The sequence below is a fragment of the Mytilus californianus genome, unplaced genomic scaffold (genome assembly GCF_021869535.1).
Source record: "Mytilus californianus isolate M0D057914Y unplaced genomic scaffold, xbMytCali1.0.p SCAF_2, whole genome shotgun sequence".
Taxonomy (NCBI): domain Eukaryota; kingdom Metazoa; phylum Mollusca; class Bivalvia; order Mytilida; family Mytilidae; genus Mytilus; species Mytilus californianus.
In genome coordinates this window covers 29017242-29035459 of record NW_026262668.1, presented here as the reverse complement: position 1 = coordinate 29035459, position 18218 = coordinate 29017242, and the positions used below count along the sequence as shown (strand labels likewise).

Sequence of the window (18218 nt, the reverse complement as noted above, 5' to 3'; positions counted from 1 at the left end):
GGATTGTGCATTTAACAAACTGTTCTTAATTCATAGGTTTGCTGCCATATGTCATTTACACCTTGATATATCTGTGAAATTACTGATTATGGGGACCTAAATGTTTTTATGCCCCCGCCGTAGCGGAAGGGGCATTAAGTTTTACCCTTGTCCGTCCGTACGTACGTCCCAAAGTTGGTTTTCCGTTCTCTAACTTTAGTTTGCCTCAACCAAATGATATGAAACTTACACACAATGCTTATTACCACAAAATACAGATCAAGTTTGAATTTTGGTGGTGTCACTTTAACCGTTATAGAGTTATGCCCCTTTACAATTGAAAACATTGCTGAATTTTTCGTTTCTGTTCTCTAATTTAAGTTAGCCTCAACCAAATGATATGAAACTTACACACAATGCTTATTACCACAAAATACAGATCAAGTTTGAATTTTGGTGGTGTCACTTGTACTGTTCTAGAGTTATGCCCCTTTACAAATGGAAAAATTGCTGAATTTTTTGTTTCCTTTCTCTATCGTAAGTTTGCCTCAACCAAATGTTATGAGACTTATACACAATAGATATAAGAAGATGTGGTATGCACAATACTTATCACTACAAAACTCAGATCAAGTACAAATTTGGGTAGCCTCACTTTTACCGTTCGTTAGTTATGTCCCTTTATAACTTTTTATTATATGCAAGTGGGGGCATCATCTGTGTGCCATGGACACATTCCCTATTTATTTAAATAATATTACAGGTGTAATTATTATTTGAATTGGAAAAATATTTTTTTTCACTGAATTGAGTAAAAATTAACAGATACTTGCTTGTTAAGATAAATGAAAGATAAGGAATGATCAACACCAAAATAGGCCTTATAACAGGTATTTGAAAAATCTAAATTCTGCTCAAGCTTCTTGAAAATTTATTATTTTAAAGAGAAATTAAATGCTAAAACGAGTCACTTCTGTTTTTATTTTTTAAATAATAATTAAGAATAAAAGAAATCTAATTGGAGAAACCTGATGATTTCATGCAAGTATTAGGTTTCCTCTTGCTACTCCTTATTTTGAAGGAAGGAAGAAAATTGGTGAAAATAAATTAAAATTTGTGACAACGTACAGTATGTTAATAGTTTTGAAATTATTCATAAATGGCTTTGTTGGTTTGCTTAGCTATTAGAGTAATGATAATGATACTTAAAAGAGTAAAAATTAATAATTTTTTTGACATGTTTGGGTCATGTCCAAAGGCACTTAGGTAATGGACAACTTTTTATTTTACTAATTTTTTGGGGGTGTTTTAATCTTTTTTAGTAAATATTCTGTAATCATTTTACTTATTTTCACTTATTAAATGTGTTCTTACTCTTTTCCATATGATATTAGAATGAAAGAGGAATTCATTCCTCAAGTGCTTGTGGTGGTTTATTCCCGATTGTCCCACTTTTTAAAATTTTAGAGTTCTGATTGTCCCACATGAAAAGTTCTGATTGTCCCACATTATTTTATGAATAAAATGTTCTTAGATAAACAAGGTAACTGTTGTTTGTTTTGCTAAAAAAACAAGAAATAATTATTGCACATTTAATATTAATTTTATAAAAGTATTAAAAAAAATGTTTTTTAAATTATTAGATTAATGCACTTTTGATTAAAAAAATATAATATTTCTGATTTATGAAATATATCTACAATGTAACGTTATTCATAAAACAAATGTCAATACCGTAATTTTAATTCCTTTTTCTCTGTAAAGTTTTTAAATAAATTTAGAAATAATGCATGCAATTTCAAAAAAAAGGTATAAACTCATTTACATTCTACACTCTACATGAACTTGTTTACTAGGGAAGTCGGAGGACATTAATACATCATTCTCTGCACTATTGAAGACTGCTTACACCCAACGTCAGATTCACCTGAACCCAACAACTGTCTTTATTGTTACGAAGCTGATGTCTATAATTTTGCCAGATCAGCCTTTCCAAGAATCACTATTAAAGGTTGTTTTTCCAATATTCCCATTGCTTTTGCAGTCAACAGGACTCTTCACCAACTATAAAGTAGAAACAGACTTCCATCAAAAATGAGAAGATGTGGTATGATTGCCAATGAGACAACTCTCCCAAAGAGACCAAATGACACAGAAATTAACAACTATAGGTCACCATACGGCCTTCAACAATTAGCAAAGCTCATACCGCATAGCTATAAAAGACCCCAAAATGGCAAATGTAAAACAATTCAAACGAGAAAACTAATGGCATAATTTATGTACAAAATAATGAACAAAAAATAAATATGTTACACAGCAACAAACGGCAACCACTGAATACCAGGCTCCTGCCTTGGGACAGGCACATACAGAATTTTGCGGGGTTAAACTTATTTGAAGGCGCCAACCCTCCCAATAACCTGGAACAGTGTTGAAACAGTACAACATAAGAATAAACTATAAAAATCAGTTGAAAAAGGCTTTTCTCATCAGATGGGTACAAACAGAAATACATCTAACAAAAACACAGAGTGGACGTGGACGGCTACTTATGCATCACCACAACAAAGACACTGAGTACTGTAACAGGTCTGAGAGTATTCGCAGTTACTGACAGCTAGTTCAAAGCCAATAAAAACTAATTAAAAAAAATATGCATCTAAGACTAAAATTTTATGACTTCATATTATATTCCGTGTTTGATGATATTATAATTGTACCTACTATGTGCAAAATGAAATATGTAAATATTATTATTTGTTCATGTTTTTTTCATATTTTATAAGTTACATTGTTTAGTGACCTTTAATTAACTGCAACACACTATAAAAACAAATTAATCACTATCAAAACAATTCCCAATTGTCCCACATTTAAACTTCCCAATTGTCCAACAAACATATTCCCGATTGTCCCACAAAATTTCATTACTTTTTTACCTGTAATTTCAAAAAGTGGGACAATCGGGAAGACACCCTTGTGGTCATGTCCTGAATTATCTTGTCATTATTTATGTTTTATGATTATATTATTTTTCAGATCACTGTGGCTGATGAAGTTGTTGTCTTATGTAGCATTATACAGTGGAGAGGAATGCACATCAGAAATACTTGTCTGTATTATATCTGAAGCCACTAACTACAGACAGGTAATTAGTATAAGACATGCACACAAAATTCTCCTTTTCATTAGGGTTTTTTTTAGTTTGTTTTTTCCAACATCTGTCCCTGTCACACATAGGCAGTTACACAAATGTATATATATTTTCTTATTTCTCTATGTCCCTGAAGTACTTTTAATAATTGTATTATTTTAATCAGGATAAAAAGAATTAATGCTATTATTTGGCACTTCATTGTCTACACACTGGTTTTCCTACAGAAGGTTGGTGGTTTTCTCTGGGCACTCCAGCTTCCTCCACCAATAAAAACTGACTGCCAGGACATAGCACAAAAGTGTTGAAAGTGGCATTAAACACCAATCAATCAATCAATCTATACACTGAACTGCACAATTTAGGAGAGAAAAGTATTAGAAGATATCAATGAAGCAATCTTAAACCATTAGTCATAAAAAGACAAATAAACTCATCAAAAAGATACCAGGATTTAAATTTTATGTGGGTTTTGTCTACAAAAGACTAATCAGTGACGTTCGAATCTAAAAAGTTAAAGAGGACAAACAAAAAAAGAAGTTGAAGAGCATTGAGGACTCAAAATTTCGAAAAAGGTTATCTATTCCTGAGGTAGAAAATTCTGCTATAGTAATCTATTCCTGAGGTAGAAAATCCTTAATATTTCGAAAAATTCAAAGTTTCGTAAACAGTTAATTTATAATTATGACCATATCAATGATAATTCTTGTCAACCAGAAACCCTGACTACTGGGCTGGTGAAACCCTCGGACTGGCAGTGGTATCAACAACACTGTGACAAATAGACAATCCACATTACACTACACAGAAAACTAAAAGATTGAACAACAAGAAGCCCAGGTTGAATCAGATGGGACTAGTGGGTTTGAGCTCTTTGTGAGTTTGTTTTAATTATCCTTTGTATATTTTTTTGTAGCTATCTAGATGCCTGGACTTACAGAGCACAGTGGAAGTCAAACTTGGAGATGTTTTACCCTGTACAATACACAGACTTGTTGATATGTTAAACACACAACAAATGGATAATGTTAAGCAGTTGCTTGGCAACTTGTTGTCTCTTGTCCAATGGGAGAGTACATCACATGTAGCCAAAGAATATAGGTCTGTTTTCAAGTAACTGGAAAGCATTTTGTTTAATGTTAGATTTAAATGATAAACACAGAAAACCTTTAAAAGAAAAAGAAAATACATCTTATTTTCTTTTAGCATAATCTCTTTGTCTTATGAATTTTAGGAAAGCATGAATGTTTTTCTTTGGATGTCTTTTTTAAAAAAATGTGTAATTCTGTGTAACACAGCCTTTATGATGCCATTACAATGCCATCCCCTTAAAACCGCAAATTATTTTTGTAGTTCAACTAATGCATACTTTTTTTCCTAAAAAAAACAATTACAAAGATGTAAATCAGAATTGTAAAAATTGTATATATATCAAATGCTTTATATAAATCTGTATAAATTTTTTTCCAGATCGTTATACCAGTATTGTATCCATCAGCAGTGGGAATCGTTCCTGCCTTTACTAACAAACAGTGATACAAAGATTGCTATTACCATGCTCAAAATCATCAATATTGTCACACTCCCAAAGGTCCTGTCAAGTCCCATAACTCTTACATTGTGTTCATCCTTGTCAGAATTGTTCTTCAGAATATTAGAAATAGAAGGTAATTTATGTAAGACCATGTAACAATAGGAAGTTTCTTAGGTCAGTTTGAAAAAGTAGCAGAAGAAAGCAAAGGGAGAATCAAACCTCATTAGTCCATGAGAGACAAAAGATAAACAACAGTCTACAAATCACTACATAAAAAACTAAAGACTGAGCAACAAGAACCCCACCAAAAACAGATGGTAATCTCAGATCTGAAGGGTAAGCAGATCCTGTTGCACATGTGGCACCTATCTTATAATATGTCAAACAAATATAATTCTAATTTGGGCTTCATAATAAATTTTCAATCATTTTAATTACATATAGTGAAGAGATACCGCCAATTTTTAGTGTAAAAAGTTAAATCACAAAAATACTGAACTCCGAGGAAAATCCAAAACGGAAAGTCCCTAATCAAATGGCAAAATCAAAAGCACAAACACACCAAACGAAAGGACAACAACTGTCATATTCCTGACTTGGTACAGTCATTTTCCTATGTAGAAAATGGTGGATTGAACCTTGTTTTATAGCGCTAAACCTCTCACTTGTAGACAGTCGCATCAAATTCCATTATATTGATAATGATGCACGTATAATATTGATAATGATGCGCGTATAAAATAAACAGATATAATAGGTAAAAATGTAAAATAGGGGTACAGCAGTCAACACCGTGTCACAATCTTAATCAAAACAAAAAGAACAAATATTTAACAAAGAAGCACAAAAAAGCATATATTACATTTAACAACCTCGTTCATTGCTTACTTATTTTGGTATTTTATTTATGTATGTCAAATCAACCCACAACGTGTATTTGTTTTACTCAGTAGTGGCAAAAATGGAATCAGAAAAAAATAATCTAAAAATAAAGAGTCTGCTTGATAAACTTTTCATTAAGATTTTTGCCAACAATTGTACACTTTATTACAGAAAATACAAGGAAACTCTTCATTTAAGATTTTTGCTAACAATTGTACACTTTAAGGAAACTCTTGATTAAGATTTTTGCCAACAATTGTACACTTAAATCAGAAAATACAAGGAAAATCAATTTATTTTTCAAATGTTATAACAGAACAAAAATTATCTGTCAAATGGTCAGCCCTGTTTAATTAGCTACTATACATATATAACAATAGTTATTTAAAAATATGTTAGCTTTTGAAATCAAATTGATTTTTTAATTTATATTTAGATATATCTTTGTTCACATTTTCAAAGCTTATCATTGTGTTCTTTTACTAGATTTGTATTTTTTCTAGATTCAAAGACTGCATTTGAAATGGTAACAGTGTGTAAACAGTGTATGAAACAATTAATCAATAGTTCCTATGTGCAGACGGTCATATTAAGATTTTTTATTGAAGCTTTGTTCACAAAGGTAATTGAGATTTGAATGCAGATTTTTTTCAGTAGTATGCAATAGAAGTAGAAATTCTTTATTCACCAATCATTGATCCTTGTGGATAGAAATGGTTACAATGATTTTTTTTAAGACAATAAAATACTAAATAAAATACAGCATTTCGAATAAGAAACAGTCAGTGCATGCAAATGAGAAAAAAAATGTGTAAAGGGAGATAATTATTCAATATTTCAAGGATTACCTAACCTTTGTACAGTATCTGATAGGATGCATAGTCTAAAATAGTAAACTGTGATGAGACATTTGCTTATATATTACTTTTGCACACAACCTGCAACAAATATATGTAGATAATGGATAGTTCTTCAAACGAGAGGAAGCTTCTCGGCTACAATCTCATAGATGTGTGACAGACAAGATACATCCTTGAGTTTGAAAGACCATTGATAAAAGATTAAGGGAAAATTTGAGAAAATAGCAATAATTATATTTACTGTACATATGACTTGATATGATATATGACTATGAACCATAATCAATAATAGTAGTATTGATTCATTTTTGACAAAGTTTGTATGTATACTGATGAAGGATTTCTGTTATCCAAAATATTTATTTATTAATATTTTGTATTGATTTACTTTTTTCTTTTTATACGCCTCTTTACGGGACATATTATGGTATACCTCTGTCCGTCCGTCTGTCAGTCCGTTGTCAACATGTCGTTTATTATAAAATTTAGATTTTACGTTTCTGAGTTATGGGGTTTTTTTCATTAAAAAAGGCAGATTTTCCAGTTTCCGGACAATAACTCAAAAATGCTTTCACCAGTTTGCAAGAAACTTTGGTCAATTGTTTATATCTATTGACATGAGCTCCCTTTTGATTTTTATAAATTTTAGATTTTATGTTTCCGAGTTATGGAGTTTTATTCATTTAAAAAAGTCGGATTTTGCAGTTTTCGGACAATACCTCAAAAATGCTTTCAGCAGTTCTCATGAAACTTTGGAGAATTGTTTATATCTATCGATGTTATCTCCTTTTCAATTTTTATAAATTTTAGATTTTACACTTCTGAGTTATGGGATTTTATTCATAAAAAAGGGGTGATTTTCTAGTTTTCGGACAATACCTTTAAAGTGCTATGACGGGTTTGTATCAATTGAGATAACCTTCCTTTAGTTTTTCACAAATTTCTGATATGACATTGAGAAGTTATTGAATATTATTGATAAAAAATGCGACAGGTGTATCATGCACTCATGGCACAACCTGACGACCTTGTAAAAAAGATTGTTGACTATTATCGAGATGTTTTAAAAATGTGAAATTGAAATTATTTGAAAGAAAACATAAGCAAAGGCCTATTGATATCAGACTGGGACTTTCCTCTATAAATTATAGATGATTAATCATGTAAAGTTATTTACAACAAAAACAGACTTCAAAGATATTTCAGAGCAAAATTATATTTAAAAAAATTACCTGAATTAACAATATTTTTCTATTAAATTTAATTTCAGGAAATTTCCATTTTATTTGGTGGTAAAATAGATCCATCGTCTCTGACCTCAGAGAAAGATACATATACTCAGCTGAAGGAAGAAAACATGAAACATGGTTTAACTTTGACCTTGCCAAGGTCACACTCTAGTGTATTCCATGCTGGTGTTATAGGAAAAGGTCTGAAACCAAGAACACATGTGCAGGTTTTAAAGCAGGTAAAAAATAAACTTCATCAGGAGAGTGCTTAGCCAAAATTTTTGAAAGCCAATGTCGTAAAAGTACTTCTTAAAAATGAAATATGATTTGTAAGAATTAACACTAAGGTTTAATAGGTACCATCAGATCAAACTGCCATTATTTTGTTCTAGGAAGTTGATATAGGGACAGACAATAGAAGCACATTTTAAGTATTGCAAAATTCAAGTTTTTTTTTAGCTTCAAAAACTCTTAAAAAAATCAATCACAGATACAAAGTTCTGCTACTACTACTTGAAAGTCAAGAGTTTAAACCTTCCCCTTTATTTCAGCCTCAAGTTATAAGAAATAAACAGTGCTTAGTGGAGCTTTTGGCAGCATGTTCAGTGACAGCCCAGGGCACAGAGGAAGTTCATACACCAATGGAAACAGATAACATGTTCCCTGTTAGAAAAAGAAGGACCACATTATCAGCAGAGTTATGTAGAATGGTTGGCAGTCTGATCACAGAATTAGCTACACCAGATGTGTTGTATAATAATAGATTCTGGCCTGAGGAAGACTCTATTAGAATAACTGTTGAAAGGTATTTCTTTGAACTTACAGTCCTGGGTCATATGTGAATTGTCACAGCAAAAATATTTTTAAAGGTTTCATGTGAAATATTTTTATTTTCACTGTTTTCTTGGAAGTCATCTTTTCTTTGATTTTCATGATTTTTTCCCATTAAAGAAGTACTGTGAGATCATTTATTTTCGTGGGTACAAGTTTTCATGGATTGAGAAAAATTGTATTTTCGTGGATATTTGATTTTGTGGTTTTGCCAAAGGCTTTAAACAATCCTATAGAAAATTTATACTTCGTTGAACATTTAAATATACATGTTATACATGTACTCAAGATACTAACCAAAATGTGTACCCCAAGAATGATAATGAATCCACAGTATGGCTTATAGTTTCATAATACTATGATTGTTAATCTATCATTTAAATAAGTTGGATTCTAATTTATAAATTACTATAGGTATATATTAATATTGTGATTTCAAATTTGAGAGTTTGTGATCAACTCATGAATAAACATGATCAACATGTATTTATTACACTGTACTCAGGGCACTGTACCTGTTTTAAACTTACCACAATCTTTATTTTGCAATTGGTTGAATTCTTTTTTCTAGTTGCTGAGTATGAATGAATGAATGAAATTCTGCAGTGGAAAAAAGTGATTGTCCCATTGCTGTTCTGAAAGGTCAAAGGCCATTTCATTTTCACAGTAAACCATAATTATTTTTCAGAGATTTGTTTGTATGGAAGATATTTGAAGATAACCAAGTATTATGGGATGTATTTGATTTATATTCATCAAGTAAGTAGATACAGATCAAAATTGTTGTCTCATTTAAGAGGTGAAGAAACAAACATTTGTTTTGTCCATGGGAAATGAGAATTAGTGTTTTAACAGGGGTCCCTTATCAAGGGTTCCTAGGTTAATTAGGGTTATTATATACCAGGTGTTATTAAAGTGTGTTTATTGTATTAAAAAAAAGAAAAGAAAAGAAAACAACTTTAAAACAGTATCAATAGATTGAGAATTGGAAAAGAGTGTGTAATGTGGGGTAGTCCTGTTATCACAATCAAGATTTGTTGTCGTTGCCATGTTTAAAATTATAAAGCAGATGCAATTGAAAAGAAAAGATATGGTGTATTAGTTCTTAAAAGGAAAAAATCCTACATGCTCTTGACAAAACCAAAAGAAAAGAAACAGGGCTTTAATTGCTTTTCTTCAACTTAAGTAACTGTGAGAGCTCACAACAAGTTCAAAATGACCTTTTAGGACCAGTATGAGCAAACACTTTTTCTAGATTTCAATAATGCTTCATATGTATATCATAAACCTCTAGAAGGCATTACTGGGGAGTGCCACTGAATGGTGTATCAAATAATATGCTTTTATTGCTTGTCCTTGTCTGAACAATTGCTGAAAAGTTTTCAGCAGTTAACTGCAGTGCAAACTCCTTATGTAAGATAAAAAAAAGTTTTAAAGCATAAATCATAAGTTGAAGAAAGAATCGTCAGCACTTCGCAGTTCATTTTCAATTTTTAGCACCTTGCCCCTTATATCAATATTAACTGTATTAAAAAAATTGTTTAATTTTAAAGTTGTTGTGAATATGAAATCTAGAAATTAAAAAGTATTGCCAGAGTAGGGGGAGGGTTGAGCACTCACAAAAATGAATAACACTGCCACATTCTTAATGTGCCTGTAGCAATTCATGAGTTGTTGGTTACTGTCTGCCATATTTGTTTTCAGTTTGTTGTTTTTACCAAAGATCAGGCTGTTAGTTTTCTTTTTGTAATTTTTTGCTTTTTGTCAGATTGAAGCCTTGTATTGCTTTCTGTAGTGTATATATTTTGCTCATTGTTGAAGGCCCTACAGTGCCCTATAGTTGTTTGCATCCTTGTCCTTCGGTCTCTGTTGGATAGTTTTCTCATTGACAATCATTCCACATCTCCTTATTTTTATTACACGCCTGTTTATTATTATAGGCCCGTTTATGGGACGTATTATGGTATACCGTCGTCCGTCGTCAATTTGTCAGACAATAACTCTTTAACCAATTTGCATGAAACTTTGGTGAATTGTTAATATCTATTGACATAAGCTCCCTTTCGATATTTATAAATTTTAGATTTAACGTTTCCTAGTTATTGGATTTGATTTATAAAAAAAGGGGGAATTTTCCAGTTTTCGGACAATAACTCAAAAGTGCTTTGAGCAGTTTTCATGAAACTTTGTTGACTGCTTTATATCTATTAAATTAACCTCCCTGTAGTTTTTTATAAATTTCTGATATGACGTTTTAAAAAGTGACGGGTGTATCATGTGCTCATGACGCAGCTCTTTATTTTATAAATGAAATAGAAAACTAAAGAAATTTAGCTTTAGAAATGAATCATCAGTAGCATGCTTTCTGTAAATTGCTTGAATCCCCACAAAATATATAGCACTATGTGACGAACTATACATAAGATGTATTGATTTAAAAACCATAGTGGATTTGTTTCTCAAGGTGACAACTAAAACCATTTAAAAGTTGAAATATTTTTTCCTTTATTCAGACAACTTCTTTGATTTACTTAGTTATGCCTGAGCAATGTTGCTATCAACATGATTAACAACTAAAAGATTTGATAAAATAGAATCAAAATGACCACTTACCATAGAATTGCTGAACACATTAAAGGTTTCTGGTGTAAAATCTAACAGAAAATATCAAGATAATTAGTATATTGTGCTTTAGAAATATAGAGTTATTGAGATTATCATTCTCTGTTTCACAATTTTCTCTAGATAAAAATCTTTGTATTTTTCAGGTCCACTAGCAATGTGTAGATGTTCTCCTGTGTTGAAATCCATCACAGCTTCTTTAATGAACTATTTTGAAAGTTGCAGACAGAAACAGGCCAGTCATTCACCAAGGCAGATGGAGGCATGTTGTAAACTTGTTAGATGTTTGTCAAAGGTAAAAGAAACTTTAAAAATAACAGGAATGAATCATTGTTTAATGTTTGCTATGCTTTTTTAAACCCTCACTCCGAAGGTTTTACCCCTGTCAGTTTGTATGTCTGTCTGTCGATCTGCCTGTCCGTCCCATAAAATTACTGTTGCATTTTTCTCAGGAACTTCAATTCAGACATTCCTGCAATTTGTTATATGGCTTCATGTCAGCATGCTATACTGTGAGATGGTTTCAAATTCATTGCTCATCAACTTCCTGTTTATGGAAACCATGTATAAGAGCTCCCTGAAATTTGTTATAAGACTTCATTTAAACATGCTTTATTGTGTAATGAGTTTTCATATTCTTTTCCCCTCAACCTCCTGATAACTGAAAACTTAAAGTGGGGTATCATTAGTGAGCAATAGCTCCCAGTTCTTGTTTTATCAAATAACAGGTAGTTGGAAATGTGTACAATTTGGTGCATTTCATTTTAGTGTGATTAGAAATTAATAGGCAAGATAGTGGCAATCTGTAAATTGGTAAATCAAATATTGTCTCACCCTCCATGAAAGTTGTTGGAGTGAGACTTGGACATGCTATTTCTTGCATTGATAGCTTCCACAATTGTTGTTATTAAGTCACATGATATCCTGTTGTGCCTTAACTGATGCACACAAATCATCCACAAATTTTTGCACAATTTAAGTTCATTTGCACAGTATTTAATTGGAAATCCTAGTAAAAAATTATATTTTTTTTTCTTAATCAAATTATCTTTGAGTGATAAATAATATGTTACTTTTATATCATTTCATGGCATATTATTTAAATTTGTTTCTTTTATAGAGTCGACTCCTACCAACACCACTCAAGTTTATATCAGAGTTATTTCCCTTGGTGACTTCTTATGAAGCATATTTACTTTTGGTGGAAATGTGGAAATACATAAAGGTAATAATTACTTATAAGCATTGAGACCTTATATGGACAAGTTATCTGACAAGTAGGAGGCAGAAATATTCTAACATGCATAAGTTTATATGCAGATCTATGTTTGTAAATGTAAGTTGCAGGAAAATGTTGAATATTTGTTTATCAGATGTAAGGATTGTTTGTCCAATGTTTGTCTAATTTTCCTCTATCAGCAGTCAGAAGACTGATGCTGTTATATTGATTAGTTCTGTTCCGACATTTAATAGATATGAATCTGATGACTGTTTGGAGAATCCAACACTATGTGTATGTGGAACACTCGTTTGTAATCTTATATTGGTGTTAGTATATATGTCTCAACTCTTAACTTCATTATGCAGTCTATTACCTGAATGTAAAAAATTGATTACAACTTACAGAGTTTTAATTAATGCTCATATCATCCCCACAAGCAACAAAAAGATAATGATCTAAGGAAGACTGATATAAAATCTTATAGGATTTTGTTCAATTGTAAAATAATGATTTTTGTTGCAGGAGAATCCTCCCACTGAAGATCCAGAAGAAGTCAACAAAAGAGGTCAGTTATTTAATTGTGATATTCTTGTGTGCCAATGTAAAATAGTCTACCCTTTTCTTGCAGTCACTTTCTTTTGGTCATTTTTCGTTTTAGATTTATGAGTTTGGCTATTCCTTTGGTATCTTCCTCACCTCTTTTTCACAGAATTTTTGGGTCCCCAATTCTCTACAACTTCATACTTGATTTGGCCTTTTAACTTTTTTGATTCAATCATCACTGTTAGTCTTTTGTGGAGGAAAAGTGTGTCTGCAGTACAAAGTTATAAGTCTGGTATCTTGATGAGTTTTTTTTCTCAATTGGATGAATTTTTTTAAACCAACTGAGCATGTAACTTTTGTCACATTTTTCCAGCTTTTGTAATAAGGAATGATTTGGAATTTGGTATGCTACTTTATTATATTGAGTTGCACTGTGTAAGGGAGTTTCAGATTTGCCAGGCAGACACTGTCATTTGAAAAAAAGAAATGTTGTTTAATCCAATGTTAATGTATTTTTCAACACATTCCTCTCAGCTCCTGTTTTATATGGTCAGTAACTTTATGATGTTGAGTTGTTTCAGATTTTCTAGACATAAATGACATTGCATCCAACTTCTCGTTCACTCTACCATCACAACATTGTTAAAAGCCGAAACTATATTTTTATGAACAAAATACTAAATAAATCTCATTGATTTTTAGATTGATACACTATGAGTGCCAATTTTTGAGCAGGAACTTCTTAAGACTTGTAACACAGCAAAAATGTTCATTGTATATTTTCAATGTTGTTCACGCTTTCTGTGAGATGTTGTTTCGACCTTTCTTTTATGAATAACAGGACATGTTGAGTATATTACAATCAGCCAGCAACCAAACTAAAAAAAACATAAAGGAACTTTCAAGATTACGGTGCCTGCCTTCTTCAACGTAAGACCAATTTTATAACAAATGTGATATGGTTTACTATTTTGTTGACTATCCTGATTGACAAAGTTAAATTTCCACTGAAATTTTTTACCTTTTCAAACAATACCATCCAGCATATCTTGAATTCATAAATACATATTCTTTGTATATCGTGTATTACAATAATGTTTTTGTATTTTCCAGTTTGTGAACCACGCCATACAGTCACTGTAAGATCCATACTACATAAAGATATCCACAGAATGGGACACATTTATTCCAGATTCTTTCATGAGACAATGCCACCATCTGAAAACAAAATGGACGATTAAAATTATTAAATTTATTTCTTATGTTTGTATTAATGATTGGGTGTTTACTTTAATACCTTTCCTTTCATAAGATATCTATTCTTGGCAGTAAGTTTGAGATGGGTTGAATTAATTGAGCAGGAACTTCTTAGACTTGTAACAGAGCAAAAATGTTTGTTGTTATTAAATATATATAAAAAAAATGTAAATAACCAAGTTTGAGATGGGTTGAATTCATTTCGTATCCCCTTGACTGAGTCAAAAGGCAACACTTAGGTACTGTAAATTCAGAAATTATTGTGTGCATTTATAATTGCGATTTTTGAAGAATTAACAAAAATGCGAGTTTGATTATTGCGATTTTAGGAAAAGCTACATACAGATATATGTATTTGATATCAGAATGCAAGTTTTTATTATTTCGATACTCAAGTAATCACATTATTCGCATTAATAAAAACCTCGTAATAATTTCTGAATTTACAGTATACTGTTTCTAGTCGCAATTGGTGCAGCATTAACAATTTGTTAGTTCTGTGATTAGGTCAGTTTAAGGAGAACCACTTATGATAAGTCAATGATATTTGGTATGAAGTTGTATAAGCCTTGACACATCTCATTTCCATGGACATTATTTGGACCTGCCTTCCCCTTTTCCTCCTCAGTCATGGTCAATTGACTGAATATTTTCCATAATTTACATGTTAAACAATTGAATTTTAATTTCAACATTCACATTTTATTATCAAAATGATAAACTGGCAAGACATATCTCTGTGTCAACAGTTTATTAAATTATAAATATGTGGCTATTCATTGAGCCCTTTTACAAGGAAGTTTTACTTGGAGATAGGCTTTGAGCAGCAGTTACAGATAGTTTGTTTTCATGTTATAATCACCATTTTTTGTATTAATTTTATGAGAGCTCACTACTGTAACTAGCCATGAGTCAGAAAAGGCAGTTGCTGCCTCAGATTTTTATGTGGAAGGTTTTTGACAATAAAAATTAATTTGTATGTTTAAAACCAGAGGATAAGATGACATAGGGGCGGGCAATCAGAATCAGGAGGTTAAAAAAACAACAGAGGATAGGATAACATAGGGCACTCAAAATCAGGAGGTTAAAAAAACAGAGGATAGGATACCATAGGGGCAATCAAAATCAGAGGATAAGATAATATAGGGACAATCAAAATCAGGAGGTTAAAAAAACAGAAAATACCATTGGGGCAATCAAAATCAGGAGGTTAAAAAAACAGAGGATAGGATAACATAGGGGCAATCAAAATCAGGAGGTTAAAAAAACAGAGGATAGGATAACATAGGGGCAATCAAAATCAGGAGGTTAAAAAAACAGAGGATATGATAACATAGGGGCAATCAAAATCAGGAGGTTGAAAAAATCAGAGGCTAAGATAACATAGGGGCAATCAAAATCAGGAGGTTAAAAAAACAGAGGATAGGATAACATAGGGGCAATCAAAATCAGGAGGTTAAAAAAAACAGAGGATATAATAACATAGGGGCAATCAAAATCGGGAGGTTAAAAAAACCAGAGGCTAAGATAACATAGGGGCAATCAAAATCATGAGGTTAAAAAACCAGAGGATAAGATAACATAGGGGCAATCAAAATCATGAGGTTAAAAAAACAGGATATGATAACATAGGGGCAATCAAAATCAGGAGGTTAAAAAAACAGAGGATAGGATAACATAGGGGCAATCAAAATCAGGAGGTTAAAAAAAACAGAGGATATAATAACATAGGGGCAATCAAAATCGGGAGGTTAAAAAAACCAGAGGCTAAGATAACATAGGGGCAATCAAAATCAGGAGGTTAAAAAAACCAGAGGATAAGATAACATAGGGGCAATCAAAATCGGGAGGTTAAAAAAACCAGAGGCTAAGATAACATAGGGGCAATCAAAATCAGGAGGTTAAAAAACCAGAGGATAAGATAACATAGGGGCAATCAAAATCATGAGGTTAAAAAAACAGAGGATATGATAACATAGGGGCAATCAAAATCAGGAGGTTAAAAAAACATAGGATAGGATAACATAGGGGCAATCAAAATCAGGAGGTTAAAAAAACAGAGGATAGGATAACATAGGGGCAATCAAAATCAGGAGGTTAAAAAAAACAGAGGATATGATAACATGGGGGCAATCAAAATCAGGAGGTTGAAAAAAACAGAGGATAGGATAACATAGGGGCAATCAAAATCAGGAGGTTAAAAAAAACAGAGGATAAGATAACATAGGGGCAATCAAAATCTTGAGGTTAAAAAAAACCAGAGGATATGATAACATAGGGGCAATCAAAATCAGGAGGTTGAAAAAACCAGAGGATAAGATAACATAGGGGCAATCAAAGGGCAATCAAAATCAGGAGGTTAAAAAAACCAGAGGATAAGATAACATAGGGGCAATCAAAATCAGGAGGTTAAAAAAAACAGAGGATAAGATAACATAGGGGCAATCAAAATCAGGAGTTTAAAAAAACAGACAAACACTACACAGAAAACAAACTGACTATGCGGTATGGGTTTTGATCATTGTTGAAATCCGTACAGTGACCTATAGTTTAGTCAATTTCTATGTCATTTGGTCTCTTGTTGAGAGTTGCTTCATTGGTAATCATACCACATCTACTTATTTTTATATTGAATAATATAGACACTCAATCTTTTTTGGAGGATATGTCTTAACAGACAATAGTCATTGAATACATAAATTTCAGCATGATGATTGTCACATCAGCAATTGTTAAAGTTTGTGATTATGTTTCATACATAAGTTTTATCTGTGTGTTAAGATATTATTCAAACAGACCACAAACTTATGTTTCACTGATTTATTTCGCTTGCTACTGCCTTGTGGTGTTATTACTTCTAAAAACTGCTAGTGGTCATTCAAACTGATATAAATTAACACACAAGCATGTGCTATCTGATCTGACAATTTTTTCCAGGTTTCTTTGATTTCATGTCATAGATTAAAAAATGTAAAGCGCCTATATATGAATGATTTTTTTTGAGGGCGGAATCAGTCAATGAAATGGTTTTACCTTGTGGCTCCCTTGATTCAGCTTTTCAATGTTGACATTCTTATCGTTTTAATAACTGAACATGCTAAGCACATGCACAACCATATCGCCTTTTAATCATGAATATTGATTCAAATGAGATTTAATTATTGACTTGCAAGCCAATAATTCATCAGCAGTGAGCTTATTTTGACAAAAGAACCAAACTAGCTCCTAGTAGGAAAATATTATTTCTATATTCCACTTTCATAAATGTATGAAACAAACAAAAATCATATTTAAATTTTTTGTCAAAATCATAGCTAATTCCCCTTTAAAGGTATATATATTAAAACCTTTTGAGTTTTAAACTTCAATTCAAACCCAAACATGGCGTTTAAATTTTCTATTACCTGTGGTATACCGTGTTTTACACTCACGTCTGTTAACCCTAAATTATTAAAAGTACAAAAAGGAAGCAGATACCAAGGGACAATAAAAAACAATAAGTTGATGGAAAACAGGCAAACATCATGGCCAATAATAAAAACAGCATTCCAATGTTCCCTATGTTGCACATATTTTATCTGTACAAGGGCAATAACTCCAATTTTGTCCCCTTTAAAACTATTTTCTAATAAAATATGTTTCAAGAAATGTAGGCATGTGATTGCTAGCAAAGGGAATAACTCCTGTAAGGACAGGTGAAAGACATCAAAGGGATATTCAAAACTCATAAGTCAAAAACAAACTGACAATGCCATGGCAAAAACAAAAGAGGACGAAAAGACCCACACTTCACAAATACAACAAAGAAAACTAACTCTTTTTATTTTTCAATCGATTAAGAGAAATGTTTAAGTCCATTCAGGTTTTTTTTTTTTTATTTTTGTATTTAAATCGTATTATTATTTCGTTTTACCAGTATGGAGTTTAGTATTACAATAAGCAGTATCATCTCTGTAAATTGTTTCCAATGCTGAACTTAGAACTTATACGCCATTTTGTTGCAAGAGTTAGTTCCCACAGTTAGTCAGTAGTGAACTTTTCGTCATATATATTGTCCTTTTATGTGTGTTAGTGGTTGCAGGCCAGACCAAAATCATCCAGT

The 18218-nt window shown here is 31.8% G+C and overlaps 1 protein-coding gene across 1 annotated transcript in view; it reads left to right on the top strand.

The window, feature by feature from the left end:
• LOC127729657 (integrator complex subunit 5-like) overlaps nucleotides 1-14114 on the top strand; it is a 36269-nt gene extending 22155 nt beyond the window's left edge. Inside the window, exons 12-22 of the mRNA XM_052237506.1 lie at nucleotides 3022-3130; nucleotides 4053-4237; nucleotides 4607-4803; nucleotides 6056-6174; nucleotides 7683-7880; nucleotides 8193-8446; nucleotides 9161-9231; nucleotides 11241-11389; nucleotides 12215-12319; nucleotides 12839-12881; nucleotides 13973-14114. Coding sequence (XP_052093466.1) covers nucleotides 3022-3130; nucleotides 4053-4237; nucleotides 4607-4803; nucleotides 6056-6174; nucleotides 7683-7880; nucleotides 8193-8446; nucleotides 9161-9231; nucleotides 11241-11389; nucleotides 12215-12319; nucleotides 12839-12881; nucleotides 13973-14100 — 1558 coding nt within the window. The 3' untranslated portion in view covers nucleotides 14101-14114. The remainder of the gene's footprint in view (nucleotides 1-3021; nucleotides 3131-4052; nucleotides 4238-4606; nucleotides 4804-6055; nucleotides 6175-7682; nucleotides 7881-8192; nucleotides 8447-9160; nucleotides 9232-11240; nucleotides 11390-12214; nucleotides 12320-12838; nucleotides 12882-13972) is intronic.
• The last annotated feature ends 4104 nt before the right edge of the window (nucleotides 14115-18218 follow it).